This window comes from Schistocerca piceifrons, chromosome 3 (assembly GCF_021461385.2).
Source record: "Schistocerca piceifrons isolate TAMUIC-IGC-003096 chromosome 3, iqSchPice1.1, whole genome shotgun sequence".
NCBI classification, from domain to species: domain Eukaryota; kingdom Metazoa; phylum Arthropoda; class Insecta; order Orthoptera; family Acrididae; genus Schistocerca; species Schistocerca piceifrons.
In genome coordinates, this window is record NC_060140.1 from 282,856,804 (window position 1) to 282,878,834 (window position 22,031).

The 22,031-nt window shown below is 45.2% G+C and overlaps 1 protein-coding gene across 1 annotated transcript in view; it reads left to right on the forward strand.

The window, feature by feature from the left end:
- The window catches only part of LOC124788590, a 96,869-nt gene that overhangs the window by 34,824 nt on the left and 40,014 nt on the right, over positions 1-22,031 (forward strand). The window contains exons 4-5 of the mRNA XM_047255860.1: positions 7,608-7,859; positions 18,393-18,625. Of these exons, the coding sequence (XP_047111816.1) occupies positions 7,608-7,859; positions 18,393-18,625 (485 nt within the window). The remainder of the gene's footprint in view (positions 1-7,607; positions 7,860-18,392; positions 18,626-22,031) is intronic.

Here is a 22,031-nt window from a genome sequence, read left to right on the forward strand (position 1 = left end):
CTCTTCCAATGTGCGTTCACCGAGATGTCGCCAAACACGGATGCGACCATCATGATGCTGTAAACAGAACCTGGATTCATCCGAAAAAATGACGTTTTGGCATTCGTGCACCCTGGTTCGTCGTGGAGTACACCATCGCAGGCGCTCCTGTCTGTGATGCAGCGTCAAGGGTAACCGCAGCCATGGTCCTCGAGCTGATAGTCCATGCTGCTGCAAACGTCGTCGAATTGTTCGTGCAGATGGTTGTTGTCTTGCAAACGTCTCCACCAGTTGACTCAGGGATCGAGACGTGGCTGCACGATCCGTTACACCCATGCGGATAAGATGCCTGTCATCGCGACTGCTAGTGATACGAGGCCGTTGGGATGCAGCACGGCGTTCCGTATTACCCTGCCGGACCCACCGATTCCATATTCTGCTAACAGTCATTGGATCTCGACCAACGCGAGCAGCAATGTCGCGATACGATAAACCGCAATCGTGATAGGCTACAATCCGACCTTTATCAAAGTCGGAAACTTGATGGTACGCATTTCTCCTCCTTATACGAGGCATCACAATAATGTTTCACCAGGCAACGCCGGTCAAATTCTGTTTGTGTATGAGAAATCGGTTGGAAACTTTCCTCATGTCAGCACGTTGTAGGTGTCGCCATCGGCGCCAACCTTGTGTGAATGCTCTGAAAAGCTAATCATTTGCACATCACCGCAGCTTCTTCCTGTCGGTTAAATTTCGCATCTGTAGCACTTCATTTTCGTGGTGTAGCAATTTTAATGGCCAGTGGTGAAGTTTTGAGGAAATCAGTTGTCCTTTTCTAACTGTTTGGTTTTTCTGTCCCGGTTTGCGGCAAAGGAAAAACGTTACACAAAACTGTACTGTCTAGTGTTTCAAGTAACTTCAAGCCTGTCGTGGCATTTGTGTTGGGACCTTTGCTGTTCGTGTTGCACACTCTAAAAGAAAGACGCACTGCGAAGGGCGAAAATCGGTAGACCCAAGTACACGCAAAGACAAACAAATGATTACAATTTCAGAAAAACTGGATGATTTACTCAAGAGAAAGAGCTCCACAAAATGAGCAAGTCAATAACGCAAGCAGTTTTTCGGCTCGGTATTGATTGGCAGAGTTGTTGGCTGCCCTCCTGAAGGACGTCGTGACAATTTCTGTCCAATTAGAGCATTAGAGCGTTAAAACCGTGAGATGCTTGGAGAGCCCTGTGAAACTCCTGCGCTAACAGGACAGAGCGGTTTAGGTTGTGGAAAGGGGCCAAAATGAGTTCCTGTCAGCTGCACTCAACATACAAACTTTATTTATCACCACACAATATTACAACAAGGATGCAAAACATTTTAATCGACCTCCCTTGATTAACTATGGATCGGCTGTAGGCCACACTCAAGATCCAAAACACAAGGGCTAAGCAAGAAATTGAATTACAAGGATCTTTGGAGCTTTCACCCAAAAATATTTTCTAAATCTTCAATCTAAATAGGCTGAAGGTCTTCGCAATTTAATTTTAGTGGAACTCGGATGGAGGCCGCGTATTAGGCAATAAGAAAAGTTACAATCAAAAGGCAGAAGGTCTTATCTTAAAACATTTCATACCAAAGGGCAAGGCAAGAACTTTAATTTAAGAAATATTAAACCTCGGCTAAGGCCGCACATCAACCAAATAACTATGTAGCACACAAGAAACGGCGCTCTGAAGTTCCCAAGGTTCAAAATGGCTCTGAGCACTATGGGACTTAACATCCATGGTCATCAGTCCACTAGAACTTAGAACTACTTAACCTAGCTAACCTAAGGACATCACACACATCCATGACCGAGGCAGGATTCGAACCTGCGACCGTAGCAGTCGCGCGATTCCGGACTGCGCGCCTAGAACCGCTAGACCACCGCGGCCGGCTTCCCAAGGTTCGGCCTGGGATTGTAACACTAACGCACGTTAAGGTGAGACAGGCAGCCTGACCAACAATGTCTTAATCTGAAGGCAACCCAACCGACAGACAGCCGACCGACCAATCAAGCAATCAGTACCGCTCGACGCAACCAGCAAAACAACCACAACGACACACAGACTATTGGTGCCCACCACGACCAACAACACATCAGCTGTCGATCTACACGCCACGCTGAACAGCAACAACACAACGAGGAAAATACACCACCGAAAATTACGTCAACGACCAGCGCAGGTAACCGGAACGTCAACAGCCACAAGGCAGAAACTACCGCTGGTCAACTTTAAAAACAGGGAATAAATTAAATTAAGTTAAACTCCACGTGAACAAGGCTGGAATCTTATTCGACTTAGCCGGCCGGTGTGGCCAAGCGGTTAAAGGCGCTACAGTCTGGAACCGCGTGACCGCTACGGTCTCAGGTTCGAATCCTGCCTCTGGCATGGATGTGTGTGATGTCCTTAGGTTAGTTAGGTTTAAGTAGTTCTAAGCTCTAGGGGACTGATGACCTTAGAAGTTAAGTCCCATAGTGCTCAGAACCATTTGAACCAACCATCTTATTCGACTTAAATACACACACGGTGTTGCTCGCAGGAATATCCCAAGGCGAGAAGTACGATCAAACGAAGAAATGCAAACAGTTGAGGCTCGATAGTAGGTTAGGTGAGGACTCAACTTTCGTGACCAAGATCGGTGGGCGACGAACTTCGTAGCACTCGCAAGCAGCAACCGCACGTGCACGCCACCAGCGGCTTCGGGCCGACTCCGCGCGATGGGGACTTCCTTGCTGCTCCACGCCGACCGACCGACTGCGTAGGCTCGAAAACGGTGAAAGGACCAAATATACGTCGGTCGATGAGACGACCAACCAACGGTCGTCCCGCTCCAATCTCTCTCCGTCGGACAGTTCATGTGTGTGGCCAGCGGTGGGCGAGCACAGGCTGTCCACGCCTCACCGGCGCTCCGCCCCGACTTCACTGCTGCTGCGTCCCAACTGCACTTCTGATCTCTCCCGAACTGACTGCCAAACACACAATGACCCAGAAATACTATCGGTCACTCCAGAGATGGTACGACAGTGCACTTATCGATACGGACAAGTCACGCAGGAAATTAGTTACGCCCTTCGACCATAGATACTAGTAGGCTGGCCTTGCTGTGCAGAAGCTATGGGGCTAGTGTGGCTCCAACATAAACCACGTGACTGTTGGCAAAACATGGCGGGATTTCAAATCAGCGGTCTGCCATCCTATGTTTGTATCGGATTTTCTCCACATTCTCAACTGACTGCCAAACGCTTCCAACAAAAACTACTTTTTTATTTGTGAAAAATTATGCCAGAACTACATTTGACCTGGATTTGTTCAAAGTACCATTTATAAAATCTAACAAATACATAGAACGCCACTCTGGTGGGCAGCGGGACGAAATTACTATAAACTATCAATTATAGTAAAATGTCGTTAAAATTCTTTTAAAAAGTAAGAGTGGGCTCGTGTCAAAACTTTAAACGTTTCGAGCTCTAGTCACTTATAAAAGAAAATGGGCTATGGGAATTATGTCAACTACAGGTGTCAAAATTGTTTACTTTAGGAGCAGGTCCATTTTAGAGTCTCAATTTTAGGTGGACTTCAAAGGTTCAGTTCCCACTATTTTTACAAAAGTTTAAACTATCAGTTAAAAAAAAAGGATATTTTAGATGAAAGGTGAAACTTTGCAGTTTCAGAAAATAATTTTGGAGCCTAGGTTTAAAAATTACAGACACTGTAAATACAAATTATAGATGTACATTGTAAATAATAACTAACCTATCAAAACACTTCTCCGCGAAGTGCTTCGAGCAAAGGCGCGTATGTGCAAATGGCTTAAAGTTTTTCCGTTTCAGGGCCTGTATCCAAAGCTGCCTTCGGTTTTCATCCTTACGGAACCTATGAATAGGAATGAGAAACGACTATACTTACTTCTGTAGCCGAATTATCACAGATACTTTCCAAAATGTAATATGAGTCTGACTTTACAGGCATCACTTTCAACACTTTAATTTACGTGATACTCTATTTCAAGTGTAAAAAACATATAAAAGTCACTTCAGCAGAATTCAATATACGCACCTGCACTATCATAGAAACACTTACACGTGAAATGTAATGCCATTTCCCGACAAAACGCTGAGTACAGCCATAAGCGCAACAAGAAACAACCATGTTTTGCCAACCTTCACGTGACTTCAGCCCAGAGATGTTGGAGCCACGAAAATGACGTCAGGGCCAGTCTATTATATTTATGGTCGAAGGTTACGCCGCTAAATTGAACGAGAAAACGAGGCGGCAGTACCGTAATAGAAGATGACAAACAATAAATGGCATGAGCACTAGCCATGCACGGCTCAGCCTGCCCATAATGCTCAAAACTTTCTCAATAGAGGAGAGGCTTGGCGACCTTGCTGGCCAAGTTAAAGTTTGGCACGCACGAAGACTAGCAGTAGAAACTTTCGTAGTGTGCAGACAGTCATTATCTTGCCGAATAGTAAGCACAGCATGGTTTGCCATAAGGGTAACGAAACGAGGCGTAGACTATCGTCGACATACCGCTTTGCGGTAAATATGCTGCGGATGACAACCAAAGGGGTCCTGATACTGAAAGGAATGCACCCCAGAACATCACTCCTCGTTATCAGGCTGTATGGCGGGCGACAGTCAGGTTGGTGGCCTATCGCTGAACGTGGCGTCTCCAGACAACTCTTCGGCCTGGAGTACCATTGACTGTAGTAGAATTGTCTTCAGTGATGAGTTACTCTTCGAACTGAGCTCCGAATACAAAACAAAATTTATTGTACACTACTGGCCATTAAAATTGCTACTCCACGAAGATGACGTCCTACAGACGCGAAATTTAACCGACAGGAAGAAGATGCTGTGATATGCAAATGATTAGCTTTTCAGAGCATTCACACAAGGTTGGCGCCGGTGGCGACACATCCAATGTGCTGACATGAGGAAAGTTTCCAACCGATTTCTCATACACAAACAGCAGTTGACCGGTGTTGCCTGGTGAAACGTTGTTGTGATGCCTCGTGTAAGCAGGAGAAATGCGTACCATCACGTTTCGGACTTTGATAAAGGTCGGATTGTACCCTATCGCGATTGCGATTTATCGTATCGCGACATTGCTGCTCGCGTTGGTCGAGATCCAATGACTGTTAGCAGACTGAATCGGTGGGTTCAGGAGGGTAATACGGAACGCCGTGCTGGATCCTAACGGCCTCGTATCACTAGCAGTCGAGATGACAGGCAGCTTATTCGCATGGCTGTAACGGATCGTGCAGCCACGTCTCGATCCCTGAGTCAACAGATGAGGCCGTTTGCAAGACAACAGCAATTTGCACATACAGTTCGACGACGATTTCAGCAGCAAGCACTATCAGCTCAGAGACCATGGCTGCGGTTACCCTTGACGCTGCATCACAGACAGGAGCACCTGCGATGGTATACTCAACGACGAACCTGGGTACACTAATGGCAAAACGTCATTCTTTCGGATGAATCCAGGTTCTGTTTACAGCATCATGATGGTCGCATCCGTGTTTCGCGACATCGCGGTGAACGCACATTGTAAGTGTCTATTCGTCATACCCATACTGGCGTATCACACGGCGTGATGGTATGGGGTGCCATTGGTGACACGTCACGGTCACCTCTTGTTCGCATTGACGCCACTTTGAACAGCGGACGTTACATTTCAGATGTGTTAGGACCCGTAGCTGTACCCTTCATTCGATCCCTGCGAAATCCTACATTTCAGCAGGATAATGCACGACCGCATGTTGCATATCCTGTACCGGCCTTTCTGGATACAGAAAATGTTCGACTACTGCCCAGGCCAGCACATTCTCCAGATCTCTCACCAATTGAAAACGTCTGGTCAATGGTGGCCGAGCAACTGGCTCGTCGCAATACGCCAGTCACTACTCTTGATGAGCTGTGATATCGTGTTGAAGCTGCATGGGCAGCTGTACCTGTGCACGCCACCCAAGCTGTGTTTGGCACAATGCCCAGGCGTATTAAGGCCGTTATTACGGCCAGAGGTGGTTGTCCTGGGTACTAGTTTTCTCAGGATGTATGCACCCAAATTGCGTGAAAATGTAATCACATGTGAGTTCTAGTATAATATATTTGTCCAATGAATACCTGTTTATCATCTGCATTTCTTCCTGGTGTAGCAATTTTAATGGCCAGTAGTGTATAACCTTGTCTTGGTGTACGGGCTTATCTAACTGAAAGTGACACAACTTTTGACTGCCGAACTCACGCAGTCAGCCATCTTGAACAGTACGGATGGTGTAATGTGCAACTCAAATCATAGATGTCGCATTGCGATTCATCTGTCGTTTGTACCTGACCCCATGACCCTATTTACGTTTAGGGGGGTAGGACGTCAAACGGGCCGACTTGCAGCAGGAGAGGCACCACAAGACATTTTAATTTCCACTTTCTATACTTTTACGAATAAATTCATAAAACTTTGTCAGCATGACCAGGAGGGATTCAGAATTCACACTCATTGCAGTGTAAGTTCGAAAACATAACGAAGTATTTTTTTTTTTTATATGTGAAATTTCATCATTTTCTTCACTTACTAATGGCAGCAATTGTTGCTATAGGTACACTTTTCTTCATAAATAAGAGAGATTCTTCGATGAATTTTGCACAGCATACAAACCATACTTAAAGGTGTAAGAAACTCCAGAATTTTCCAAATCTATTAAAAACTGTGGTAAAAATTGAGGTAATTAACTATAAAATTTGTGTTTTTTCTAAGCATGAAGTTTAAAATTTAACAGTTCATTCGTTTTTTCATAAATTAAATAAATTCTAGAGTTTCATACACCTGTGAGTATGGTATGTATGCTGTGCAAAATTCATCGAAGAACCTCTCTAACTTATGAAGAAAAGTGTACCTATAGCAACAAATGCAGCCATTAGTAAGTGAAAAAATGATGAAATTTCGCACGTAAAAAAATTATTTTGGTATGTTTTCGAACTTCCACTGCAATGGGAGTGAATCCTGAATCCTGAATCCTTCCTGGTGATGCTGGCAAAGATTTATGAATTTATTTGTAAAAGTATAGACACTGGAAATTAAAATGTCCTGCGATGCCTCCCCTGCTCCAAGTCGGCCCGTTTGACGTCCTACCCCCTTTAAGATCCTTATAGCGCCATCTTCTTTTTTTTTTCTTTTTCCTCTGTGATCATTCCCCTTTATTAATAATATGCTGTTCAAACGTGACGTCATTCCGAGCCGCGATTGTTTTTCTACAGATTTTTGAAATTGGAACATTTATTATGGACATTCTGTGTATACATGATTGAGTTTGTACGGAACCGCCTGAGCGCGAATCCTACTCGTACTTGTCCTGCTTTTCGCCGTAATGTTTCTGTGTATGCTCGATGAAAGATTAAGGGAGAATCCATTTTCTGAGACCCACTTAAGAATTCCTTGAAAACATCACTTCTGCACATTTGCTTGTAATGGGCCCTGACAGCTGTGGAAGTGGCAGTATTGATAAGTAACGTGACTGGCGTACGGCTGGTTGCCTATGGGACGCCTGTCGTGGTGTGTACACGTGCCGCGGGCGCGGGTGCCGGCAGGAGCGGAAGCGCGCGGAGGCGTGGGCGGTGCGCGTGGCGTGCAGCGCGGCGTGGGTGGCGGGGGCGGCGGCGGCGCTGCCGGGGGCGGCGGCGCTGGTGGCGGCGTGCGCGCTCTACCGCCGCCTGGCGGCCGCCGTGCTCGCCTGCACCACCGGCCGAGACTTCGCGGGGCTGCTCGCCGGGCCCGACGCCGTCTGGGCCGTGGAGGACGACGCCGCGCGCTCCGTCATCAACGTGCTCGCCACGCTACAGGTACGGTCCCGACAGGCGCCGCGCCTGCACTAAGCAGACAAAAACTATCTGATCAGTTGTTAGCACACTGGATTCGCATTCGGGAGGACGACGGTTCAAACCCACGTCCGGCCATCCTACATTACGTTTTCCGTGGTTTCCCAACCGTTTCAGGCAAATGCTGGGATGGTTCCTTTGAAGGGTCACGGCCGACTTCCTTCCCCATCCTTCCCTAATCCGATGGGACTGATGACCTCGCTGTTTGGTCCCCTCCTACAAACCAACTATCTCCAGAATGAGATTTTCATTCTGCAGCGGCGTGTGCGCTGATATGAAACTTCCCCACAGATTAAAACTCTGTGCCGGACCGAGACTCGAACTCGGGATCTTTGCCTTTCGCTGGCAGGTGCTCTACCAACTGAGCTACCCAAGAACGACTCACGCCCCGTCCTCACAGCTTCAATTCTGCCACTACCTTGTCTCCTGCCATGCAGGTTCGCAGAAGAGCTTCTGTGAAGTTTGGAAGGCAAAGATCCCGAGTTCGAGTCTCGGTCCGCACACAGTTTTAATCTGTCAGGAAGTTTCAAACCAACTATCAGTTCGCCGATGACATTGTAATTCTGTCAGAGACAGCAAAGGACTTGGAAGAGCAGCTGAACGGAATGGACAGTGTCTTGAAAGGAGGATATAAGATGAACATCAACAAAAGCAAAACGAGGATAATGGAATGTAGTCGAATTAAGTCGGGTGATGCTGAGGGAATTAGATTAGGGAATGACACACTTAAAGTAGTAAAGGAGTTTTGCTATTTGGGGAGCAAAATAACTGATGATGGTCGAAGAAGAGACGATATAAAATGTAGAGTAGCAATGGCAAGGAAAGCGTTTCTGAAGAAGAGAGATTTGTTAACATCGAGTATAGATTTAAGTGTCAGGAAGTCGTTTCTGAAAGTATTTGTTTGGGGTGTAGCCACGTATGGAAGTGAAACATGGACGATAAATAGTTTGGACAAGAAGAGAATAGAAGCTTTCGAAATGTGTTGCTACAGAAGAATGCTGAAGATTAAATGGGTAGATCACATAACTAATGAGGAGGTATTGAATAGAATTGGGGAGAAGAGGAGTTTGTGGCACGACTTGACAAGAAGAAGGGACCGGTTGGTAGGACATGTTCTGAGGTATCAGGTGATGACAAATTTAGCATTGGAAGGCAACGTGGAGGGTAAAAATCGCAGAGGGAGACCAAGAGATGAATACACTAAGAACATTCAGAAGGATGTAGGTTGCAGTCAGTACTAGATGATGAAGAAGCTTGCACAGGGTAGAGTAGCATGGACAGCTGCATCAAACCAGTCTCAGGACTGAAGACCACAACAACAACAATATCTATTCAGACACTTATTACTGGACAGGAATATGCTGTGTGTCCACCCTTTACCTTATAATTGCTTGAACTCTGCTGGCGATTCTTTCGATGAGGTGTCTGAATGTCTGTGAAGGAACGGCAGTACATTCTTCTTGAAGAGTTTCGACGCTGGGTTTTGGAGCGAAGTCGACTTTGTAACTCATCCAACCGTCACCATCGGCATCATAGTCATCAGTGCTCTGCCCTAGGGCAGGTCTTCACATGTAACTCTCTATGCAGCCCTTTCACTGGCTAACCTCTTAGTTTTCTTATAATTGTTTCTTATTCTTACATAATCCGCAACGTGGTACCTTCTGCGTCTTCTTCTTTTTCCTCTTCCATTCGCCTTTCCTTCTATAGCTTCCTTCAATAAACATTCTAACCCAGTGTCCAATGCAATTCAAATGGCTCAAATGGCTCTAAGCACTATACGACTTTACATTTGAGCTCATCATTCCTCTAGACTTAGAACTACTTAAACCTAACTAACCTAAGGACATCACACACATCCATGCCCGAGGCAGGATTCGAACCTGCGGCCGGCCGTTGTGGACGAGAGGTTCCAGGCGCTACAGTCTGGAACCGCGCGACTGCTACGGTCGCAGACTCGAATCCTGCCTCGGGCATGGATTTGTGTGATGTCCTTAGGTTAGTTAGGTTTAGGTAGTTCTAAGTTCTAGGCGACTGATGACCTCAGCAGTTAAGTCGCATAGTGCTCAGAGCCATAGTGCTCAGAGCCTCGAACCTGCGACCGTAGCAGCAGCGCTCCAATGCAGTTCTGTTTCCTCTTTCTCATTAACTTTAAAATTTCTCTCTCTTCTCCACTTTTCTCAACACCTCCTCATTTCACACTTTGTCTACCCATTTTCCCCCTCCCATCCTCTGAAATGCTTCCATTCTTCTTTCTCCCTCTTTCCTCAGTGTTCATGTCTCAGCTCCGTATAATGGCATGCCCGTATACAGGGTGAGTCACCTAACGTTACCACTGGATATATTTCGTAAACCACATCAAATACTGACGAACCGATTCCACAGACCGAACGTGAGGAGAGGGGCTAGTGTAATTGGTTAATAAAAATCATACAAAAATTCACGGAAGTATGTTTTTTAACACAAACCTACGTTTTTTTAAATGGAACCACGTTATTCTTGTTAGCACATCTGAACATATAAACAAATACGTAATTAGTGCCGTTTGTTGCATTGTAAAATGTTAATTACATCCGGAGATATTGTAACCTAAAGTTGACGCTTGAGTACCACTCCTCCGCTGTTCTATCGTGTGTATCGGAGAGCACCGAATTACGTAGGGATCCAAAGGGAACGGTGATGGACCTCAGGTACAGAAGAGACTGGAACAGCATATTACGTCCACATGCTAACACCTTTTTATTGGTCTTTTTCACTGACGCACATGTACATTGCCATGAGGGGTGAGGTACACGTACACACGTGGTTTCCGTTTTCAATTACGGTGTGGAATAGAGTGTGTCCCGACATGTCAGGCCAATAGATGTTCAATGTGGTGGCCATCATTTGCTGCACAAAATTGCAATCTCTGGCGTAATAAATGTCGTACACGCCGCAGTACATGTGGTGTAATGTCGCCGCAGGCTGCCACAATACGTTGTTTCATATCCTCTGGGGTTGTAGGCACATCACGGTACACATTCTCCTTTAACTTACCCCACATTGAACATCTATTGGCCTGACATGTCGGGACACACTCTATTCCACTCCGTAATTGAAAACGGAAACCACGTGTGTACGTGTACCTAACCCCTCATGGTAATGTACATGTGCGTCAGTGAAAAAGACCAATAAAAAGGTGCTAGCATGTGGACGTAATGTCCTGTTCCAGTCTCTCCTGTACCTAAGGTCCATCACCGTTCCCTTTGAATCCCTACGTAATTCGGTGCTCTCAGATACACACGATCGAACAGCGGAGGAGTGGTACTCAAGCGTCAACTTTAGGTTACAATATCTCCGGATGTAATTAACACTTTCCAATGCAACAAACGGCACTGATTACGTATTTGTTTATATATTCAGATGTGCTAACAAAACTAACGGGGTTCCATTTAAAAAACGTAGGTTTATGTTAAAAAACATACTTCCGTGCATTTTTTTATGGTTTGTATTAACCAATTACACTAGCCCCTCTCCTCACGTTCGGTCTGTGGAATCGATTCGTCAGTATTTGATGTGGTTTGCGAAATATATCCAGCGGTAATGTTAGGTGACTCACCCTGTATAGCAGTTCGCCAGTGTCTTCTTTACGTCTGTTCCATGCACCCACATAGAAGCCTCCTCTTCTTATTAAACGCTTTCTTGGCAATTGCTATACTTGCTTTCATCTACTTATTTCATTTCATATCGTCTGTAATAATGTTTCCCACATGTCTGAAAGCACTAAGTAGTTCTATATCTTCCTGTCCTAACTTTATAGTTCTTGTTAATTTTCTTGCACTTATCAACATACATCTTATTTTTCCTTCTTAATTCTCATTCCGAACACCTCACAGGTCTTATTTAATTCTTTTAACATTCCAGTCATAGTGATTTTGCTCTCTGCCGCAGCTCGTGGTCGTGCGGTAGCGTTCTCGCTTCCCACGCCCGGGATCCCGAGTTCGATTCCCGGCGGGGTCAGGGATTTTCTCTGCCTCGTGATGACTGGGTGTTGTGTGCTGTCCTTAGGTTAGTTAGGTTTAAGTAGTTCTAAGTTCTAGGGGACTGCTGACCATAGATGTTAAGTCCCATAGTGCTCAGAGCCATTTGAACCATTTTTGAGTAACACCATATCATCCCCAAGTCGAATACATTCTATCCTCCTGCAATCAAGCCCACTCCTCTATTTTGTTTCAAATATTTCTGAACAGTACACTCCAAATATATGTCTAACAGTATAGGGGGGAGGCAGTAGCCGTGCCTCACTCCCCTTCCAACTGTGCTTTCCTTTATCACCCCATTCCCAATCTCTCCTCGTATTTTTTGATCTAGGTATAGATTCTTTTTTATCAGTCTTCTACCCTCCAGTCGCCACCATTCTTCTTTAGACTGTCCACTATTTAATTCCATTGTATCGAAGGCTTTCACCAAAGCAATTAAAACAGCATAAACTTCTCTTCTTTCATTGTATCTCACTTATAATTCTCAGCAATCGTACTGCATCTCTTGCTCCTTTCCCTCTTCTAAATCCCTACTGCTCCTTTTAAATACTTTTTTCCCACTCTTTCTTGAAGTATTCTATTTATCACCCTCAATAAATCTTTTGCTGCATGAGAAATCGAACTTACAGTTCTAAAATCTTCATCCCCAGAGGTCGGGATCCTGGGCAAGCTTATCCATTTGTGGAACGTTATAGTCCACAAACCATTACCTCTCAGCCGCTGCTTTACAACATGGTACGTGACTTGGACAAAATATCTAGCTGGTCTGATGAATGGCAACTACCCCCAAATGTAGAAAAACATAAGTTAATGCAAAACAAACTCACAATGAAACTTCCTGGCAGATTAAAACTGTGTGCCCGACCGAGACTCGAACTCGGGACCTTTGCCTTTCGCGGGAAAGTGCTCTACCACCTGAGCTACCGAAGCACGACTCACGCCCGGTACTCACAACTTTACTTCTGCCAGTATCTCGTCTCCTACCTTCCAAACTTTACAGAAGCCCTCCTGCGAACCTTGCAGAACTAGCACTCCTGAAAGAAAGGATACTGCGGAGACATGGCTTAGCCACAGCCTGGGGGATGTTTCCAGAACGAGATTTTCACTCTGTAACAGAGTGTGCGCTGAAATGAAACATCCTGCCAGATTAGAACTGTGTGCCCGACCGAGACTCGAACTCGGGACCTTTGCCTTTCGCGGGCAAGTGCTCGAGTTCGAGTCTCGGTCGGGCACACAGTTTTAATCTGCCACGAAGTTTCACATCAGTGCACACTCCGCTGCAGAGTGAAAATCTCATTCTGCAAACTCACAATGTTGGAATATAGCATTAGTAGTGTGCTGCATGGCACAGTAACGCCGATTAAATATCTAGGGGTAGCGTTGCAAAGCAAATATAAAATGGAATGAGCATGTAAAGATTATAGTACGGAAAGCAAATGGTCAACTTCAGTTTATTGGGAGAATTTTAGGTAAGACTGGTTCATCTGCAGGGGAGACTGCACATAGGAAACTAGGTGTGCCCCGTTGCTGAGTACTGTTCGAGTGTTTGGGATCTACATCAGGTACGATTAAAGAAATACATCGAAGCAGTTCAGAGGCGGGCTGCTAGATTTGTTGCCAGTAGGCTCCAACAACACTCAAGTATTACAGAGATGCTTCGGGAATCCAAATGGGAACTGCTGTAGGAAAGGCGACATTCTTTCCGAGGAACACTACTCAGAAAACTTGGAGAACTGACATTTGAAGCTGACTGCAAAACGATTCTACTACGTTTTGCGTAAGATATGATTAGAGAAATTAGGGCTCGTACGCAGGCACATAGACCGTCGTCTCTCCCTTACTCTATTTGCGTATGGAATAGGAACGATGACAATTTGTGGTACATGGTACCGCCACCACGCACCATACGGGGCTTGCGGAGTATGCAAGTTGATGTAGATGTAGCTGTACAAACAACTTTGAAATAGAGGCTGTTTGTTTATATAAGTACGCAGAAAATGTTGATTCGTCCTGTCACACGCAGCAGCCGAACGAAGTACGTCCTCTTGACCACCATATTCAAGATACTGCTCACAAGCTAAATGCTGCTTTATTTACCTTTGTCGACCCTGTTCAGTAGTTTGAGAATTCTCACACTGGCTTCTCAATACATATTTGCTTTAACGCTATTTGTTGTTAAAAATATCAGCGCATTCCCAAGAGTGAGCAGCTTTCACTCAGTTAATACCAGGCAGTAATCCAATCTGCATTTGGAACGTATGTCCTTGACTCTTGTGAGGAAAGTCGAGCGGTATTCTGCTGCCTCCATCTTCAATAAGATGCATCAAGAGTTCAAAAATCTTAATAATAACCACGCACTTTCAAGTCTAAACTGAAGAGTTTCCTCATGGCTCACTCTTATTCTGTCGAGGAACTTCCGGAAAAATTAAACAAATAAGCTAATTCGTGTGTTACGTTGTTGGTTATGTTTGTTTAAACTCACGGTTTGTCGTCTACATAGGATTCATACATGTTTCATTTGACCTATTATTACTCTTATGCTATAATTTTAATGTACTGGCTTATTCTTTGATCGTGGAGACTTGCTCCTGAATTTGGTCCTATTGAACAAGATATACGAGTATATTCTGGTGTCCCAAATTAAAGCAACAAACTGAAAGTTTTGCAAGGTTGCCTTAATGGTGCCACAAAACAGTATAAATAGGTCACAGTAAAGTAGAAGCAATGTAAAGAATACAGAAAGTGTGCATAACGGTAAACAAAAATGTTCTTCTTTTTTTTCCAACTTAACGGATTTGCACACACATTCTGGCAACTGGTTAAGGTGCTCATTCATTTTGGGGTGTGATCAACTCTGGCAGCAAAACAGGCCTGACAACGACGGGACATGCTGTGAATAATGTCATCAATCTCATAATCTCATGTTGAGGCAATAATTCATTTTCTTCTTGCAGGACTGCTCAGAAGTCTTGGAGAGTGGTTGGTGGATACTGACGTGGTGCAACTCGTCTGCCTAGCATCCCAGACATACTCTATGGGATTCAAATCGGGAGAGCGAGCACGTCACGCCATGTGTGCAATATCTTCCGTTTCCATAAAAAACATCAACTACCCGTTCTCTTTGAAGTCAAGCATTATCGTCCTTCAATACGATGTCTGGGCCCACAGCACCTCTCAACAACCGCGCAGGAGGCCCCAAGATCTCCTCACGGTACCTGATGCACTTAAACCTTGTTGATTCACCTGTAGAATTTTATGAAGAGATGTTCGACTGTTAGCATAATCCCTGCCCGCATCATTAGGGATCCTCCTAGATATCGGTCTCTTTCCACAATTTTTGGATCCCGAAATCGTGTTCCGCTTGCCCTCCAGATGCATATCCGTCGAGAATCACTCTCCAGACCAAATTGGAACTCATCTGTGAAAAGAACAGTGGCCCACCGTCAACCGTCCAGGTGTCATGTTGACGACTCCACTCTAGACGCTCCTTTCTGTGAAGACACACCAACACCTCCAGGGAATGCTGCGAGGTCAGATGCCAGTTGCAGTGCAGTACTGAGGCGGTTCCGTCGTGTCCTTACAGCCAAAGAACGGTCCAGCTCTCCGGGATACAGTTTCGACCTCTATAAACTGTCGCCACATCCAAGAAACAACAGAACGATTTACATTAAGCCATCGGGCGACATCAGTTTCCGACTCTCCTGTTTCCGTTCTTTCTATGGCCCTCCGTAGCAGAGAGTCTGCAGGCATTTTCTCTGTGCCATACTGCACTGTCGCCGGACGCGGTTCTAGGCGCTTCAGTCCGGAACCGCGCGACTGCTACGGTCGCAGGTTCGAATCCTGCCTCGGGCATGGATGTGTGGGATGTCCTTAGGTTGGTTAGGTTTAAGTAGTTCTAAGATCTAGGGGACTGAAGACCTCATATGTTAAGTTCCATAGTGCTCTGAGCCATTTGAACGGCACCGTCTGTGGCTGTGTACATTGCTGTGTACACAGCGATTGTGGAACGGTACTACCCTGCAAACACAACCCCGTATGATAGTCGCCCTGACTTCACTGCTGGCGTGGTCGTACGTTGTTCGGAATGCCGTATTCCGTGCAGAACACTTTGGTGATGACATTTTTGACAGTTAGAGTGACTATATCGTGAAGTAGACATTGAAAGGTGAAACAGCAGTTTGTTGCTTTAATTTTGGACACCAGTGTAAAATTAAATAATAAACTGAGTGTGGTGTGCGTACTGTAAGACCTTTGGTACACATACCATCAGATTATTTGGCTTGTCGCTCTAAAGAAGTAGGCGAGTGTCAGCAACATGTCTCGTGGTCTTATCGTGGCGTGTTTATCTTCTGCCGTTAGTTCAGACGATAGAAATGCCACTTGCACGCTTAGAGTGCAGATTGACGGTGACCAACTTTAAACAGAACTTGATTAATTTTCACACACATTTATTAAAATAATAAAAAGCATACAAATTACTTAACTTGATTCCGGATGCTGTTTACAATAGACGGTCTGAAGTTCCTTTGGTCTTGGTACGTTGATCTTATTCTCACATGGCTATGTACAGGAATATGATAATTTTATTAGGCGCAGACTGAAACTTGACAACAAACTAATGCAGACTGATGCAGACTAATGCAGACTGACTAATCGGAGGTCTGTATACTCGTTATAATACCTCGAGCGTTCAGGTATCCGCGAGGAGAAAGGGTTCTACGTTAGCAGCAGTCTCATTGGCTGCTTGACACATTAATACGCAGATCGGCGGAAGCAGAAATTCGACTGTCTCTTAAGGCAGCGCCATCTACATCTACATCTATATCTACATTTATACTCCGCAAGCCACCCAATGGTGTGTGGCGGAGGGCACTTTACGTGCCACTGTCATTACCTCCCTTTTCTGTTCCAGTCGCGTATGGTTCGCGGGAGGAACGACTGTCTGAAAGCCTCCGTGGGCGCTCGAATCTCGCTAATTTTACATTCGTGGTCTCCTCGGGAGGTATAAGTAGGGGGAAGCAACATTTTCGATACCCCATCCAAAAACGCACCCTATCGAAACCTGGACAGCAAGCTACAACGCGATGGAGAGCGCCTCTCTTGCAGAGTCTGCCACTTGAGTTTGCTAAACATCTCCGTAACGCTATCACGGTTACCAAATAACCCTGTGACGAAACGCGTCGCTCTTCTTTGGATCTTCTCTACCTCCTCCGTCAACCCGATGTGGTACGGATCCCACACTGATGAGCAGTACTCAAGTATAGGTCGAACGAGTGTTTTGTAAGCCATCTCCTTTGTTGAAGGACTACATTTTCTAAGGACTCTCCCAATGAATCTCAACCTGGTACCCGCCTTACCAACAATTAATTTTATATGATCATTCCACTTCAAATCGTTCCGCACGCATACTCCCAGATATTTTACAGAAGTAACTGCTGCCAGTGTTTGTTCCGCTATCATATAATCATATAATAAAGGATCCGTCTTTCTATGTATTCGCAATACATTACATTTGTCTATTTTAAGGGTCAGTTGCCACTCCCTGCACCAAGTGCCTATCCCCTGCAGATCTTTCTGCATTTCGCTGCAATTTTCTAATGCTGCAACTTCTCTGTACACTACAGCATCATCCGCGAAAAGCCGCATGGAACTTCCGACACTATCTACTAGGTCATCTATATATATCGTGAAAAGCAATGGTCCCATAACACTCCCCTGTGGCACGCCAGAGGTTACTTTAACGTCTGTAGACGTCTCTCCATTGAGAACAACATGCTGTGTTCTGTTTGCTAAAAACTCTTCAATCCAGCCACACAGCTGGTCTGATATTCCTTAGGCTCTTACTTTGTTTATCAGGCGACAGCGCGGAACTGTATCGAAAGACTTCCGGAAGTCAAGGAAAATAGCATCTACCTGGGAGCCTGTATCTAATATTTTCTGGGTCTCATGAACAAATAAAGCGAGTTGGGTCTCACACGATCGCTGTTTCCGGAATCCATGTTGATTCCTACAGAGTAGATTCCGGGTTTCCAAAAACGACATGACACGCGAGCAAGAAACATGTTCTAACATTCTACAACATATCGACGTCAGAGATATAGGTCTATAGTTTTGCGCATCTGCTCGACGACCGTTCTTGAAGACTGGGACTACCTGTGCTCTTTTCCAATCATTTGGAAACTTCCGTTCCTCTAGACTTGCGGTACACGGCTGTTAGAAGGGGGGCAAGTTCTTTCGTGTACTCTGTGTAGAATCGAATTGGTATCCCGTCAGGTCCAGTGGACTTTCCTCGGTTGAGTGATTCCAGTTGCTTTTCTATTCCTCTCGTAGTGCGGAGACGGACGAGCGCTGCGCTTGCGCTGTTGTGCTTAGCAGGGCGCGCTCTAGTGGGAAAGTTGTGTACGCGCTGACTACGCGGAAATATGTACACAACACTATTTGTAGTTATAGGCAGTGAGACTACTTACGGGTGTGTGGGCAGGTGGAGGACGACGGCGTGGACGGCGCGCAGCTGCTGCGCCAGCTGCGGTCGCTGCTGCTGGAGCGGCTGCAGAGCGGCGTGCTGCCCGAGAAGCTGCTGCTGCTGCGCCGCCACTCGCCGCTGGGCTACTTCTACTGGCAGCGACGGCCACAGCCGCTGCGCCTCGACGCCGTCGTCCGAGAGCACGTCCGTTTCCTCGACGACGAAGACGATCTCGACGAGGACGCCGCCAGGTCAGTGGCGCTCGCACAGATTTTCCCGGAGGACCTGGGCCGCAGGCTACCTGCGCTGTGGCGTATGCGCCCACGCCACAGACATTTGAAACAAGAACCAGTTATCTCAACACTGTGATTGGAGCCCTCTTGCACATGACGTAAGCGTGTAAATGCAGGAAGATCTGCAGCGGATAGGCACTTGGTGCAGGGAGTGGCAACTGACCCTTAACATAGACAAATGTAATGTATTGCGAATACACAGAAAGAAGGATCCTTTATTGTATGATTATATGATAGCGGAACAAACACTGGTAGCAGTTACTTCTGTAAAATATCTGGGAGTATGCGTGCAGAGTTGTACCACTTTTCTTTTGTTTTCTTTATTGCTTGCTCAATGTACAGTCGGAGTGCCATATTCCGTGCAGAACACGATCGTGATGACGTTTTTGACAATTAGAGTGTTTATATCGTGAACTAGACATTGAAAAATGAAACAGCAGTTTGTTGCTTTAATTTTGGACACCAGTGGACGATAAATAGTTTAGACAAGAAGAGAATAGAAGCTTTCGAAATGTGGTGTTACAGAAGAATGCTGAAGGTTAGGTGGGTAGATCACATAACTAATGAGGAGGTATTGAATAGAATTAGGGAGAAGAGGAGTTTGTGGCACAACTTGACAAGAAGAAGTGATCGGTTGGTAGGACATGTTCTGAGACATCGAGGGAATACAAATTTAGTATTGGAGGGCAGCGTGGAGGGTAAAAATCGCAGAGGGAGACCAAGAGATGAATACACTAAGCAGATTCAGAAGGATGTAGGCTGCAGTAGGTACTGGGAGATGAAGAAGCTTGCACAGGATAGAGTAGCATGGATATCTGCATCAAACCAGTCTCAGGACAGAAGACCACAACAACAACAACATGCGTACGGAACGATTTGAAGTGGGATGATCATATAAAATTAATTGTTGGTAAGGCGGGTGCCAGGTTGAGATTCATTGGGAGAGTCCTTAGAAAATGTAGTCCATCAACAAAGGAGGTGGCTTACAAAACACTTGTTCGGCCTATACTTGAGTATTGCTCATCAGTGTGGAATCCGTACCAGGCCGGGTTGACAGAGGAGATAGAGAAGATCCAAAGAAGAACGGCGCGTTTCGTCACAGGGGTATTTGGTAACCGTGATAGCGTTACGGAGATGTTTAGCAAACTCAAGTGGCAGACTCTGCAAGAGAGGCGCTCTGCATCGCGGTGTAGCTTGCTGTCCAGGTTTCGAGAGGGTGCGTTTCTGGATGAGGTATCAAAAATATTGCTTCCTCCTACTTATACCTCCCGAGGAGATCACAAATTTAAAATTAGAGAGATTCGAGCGCGCACGGAGACTTTCCGGCAGTCGTTCTTCCCGCGAACCATACGCGACTGGAACAGGAAAGGGAGGTAATGACAGTGGCACGTAAAGTGCCCTCCGCCACACACGGTTTGGTGGCTTGAGGAGTGTAGATGTAGATGTAAATGCAGTTTTTCTGTAGCCTTATCTGGTTAAATTTTTTATTACACAGCTGAAATGAACTGAGCAGCATTCACCTCTCAAACGTTGCACTCCTTTACGTCAAATTCTTAGTATTGCACCACTACTTGTCATTCCTTTCCCTGTTCGCAAATGAACCCTAATTTCTCATATCTTATCTTCGTGGTCCTTACGCGCAATTTATTTTAGCGGCAGTAGAATCGTTCAAATGCCGGTTCTCCAAATTTTCTCCCCAGCGATTTCCATTCCAATTTCCGAAGCGTCTCTATAACACATACGTGTTTTTCGAACCTACTAGTAACAAAGCTAGCATCCCGTCTCTGTTATGCTTCGATGACGATGGTGACAGTCGTGTTGGGGTTTCGGACGCAAATTGAGGAACAGCCGTGTCCCGCGCGTCTATTGGTGTGCATACTCTGACGGTTAAAGATCCAGCATCCAGCTTTCGTTTTTTTTTTTTTTTTTTTTTTGTTCCATGACGGTTCCCCCTGCGTCAATAATTCCTTTTCTTTTTTCCCGTCTTCAGTCTTCGATTGGTTTGATGCGGCCAGCCACGAATTCCTCTCCTGTGCCATCCTCTCCATCTCAGAGTAGCACTTGCAACCTACGTCCTCAATTATTTGCTGGATGTATTCCAATGTCTTCCTCTACAGTTTTTGACCTCTAGAGTTCCATCTAGTACTATGGAAGTCATTCCCTTATGTCTTATCAGATGTCCCTATCATTCTGTCCCTCTCATTGTCAGTTTTTGCCACATATATCTTTCCGATTCTGCGCAGAACCTCAAATTAAGGCCTATGTTTGATACTAGTAGACTTCTCTTGGCCGGGAATTCTCTTTTTGCCAGTACTAGTCTGCTTTTGATGTCCTCCTTGCACAGTCCGTCATTGGTTGTTTTGCTGCCTAGGTATCAGAATTCCTTAAACTCATCTACGTCGTGATCGTTAATCTTGATAATAAGTTTATCGATGTTCTCATATCTGCTGTTTCTCATTACTTTCGTCTTTCTTCGATTTGCTCTCAGTACATGTTCTGTACTCATTAAACCCGTTCAGCATCTCATGTAATTCGTCTTCACTTTCACTCAGCATAGCAATGTCATCAGCGAAGCATATCATTGATATCCTTTCACCTTGAATTTTAATCCCAAACCCGAACCTTTCTTTTATTTCCATCATTGCTTCTTCAGTGTACAGATTAAACAGTAGCTTGTCTTACACCCTTTTTTAATCCGAGCACTTCTTCTTGGTCGTCTACTCTTATTATTCTCTCTTGGCTCTTGTACATACTGCATATTACCCTTCCCTCCCTATATCTTACCTCTATTCTTCTCAGAATTTCGAATATCTTGCGCCCTTTTTCATTGTCGAAGGCTTTTTCCAGGTCGACAAATCCTATGAACTTGTCTTGGTTTTTCTTTAGTCTTGCTTCTATTATCAGGCGCTACGTCAGGATTGCCTCTCTGGTGCCTTTATCTTTTCTAAAGCCTAACTGATCGTCATCCAACACATCTTTAGTTTTCTTTTCCCTTGTTATGTATGTTATTCTTGTCAGCAACTTGGACGCATGAGCTGTTAACCTTGTTGTGCGATAATTTTCGCAATTGTCAGCTCTAGCAGTCTTCGGAATTGTGCGGATGATATTTTTCCGAAATTCAGATGGTATGTTGCCAGAATCATGCATTCTACACACCAATCTACACACCAACCTGAAAAGTCATTTTGTACGCGCTTCTAACAATGATTTTGGAAATTCTGATGGAATTATATCTATCCCTTCTGCCTTATTTGATTTAGGTCCTCTTTTAGATTCTGATTCTAATACTGGATCCCTTACGTCTTCTAAATTGACTCTTCTTTCTTCTTCTATTACATCAGTCACATCTTTCCCTTCATAGAGA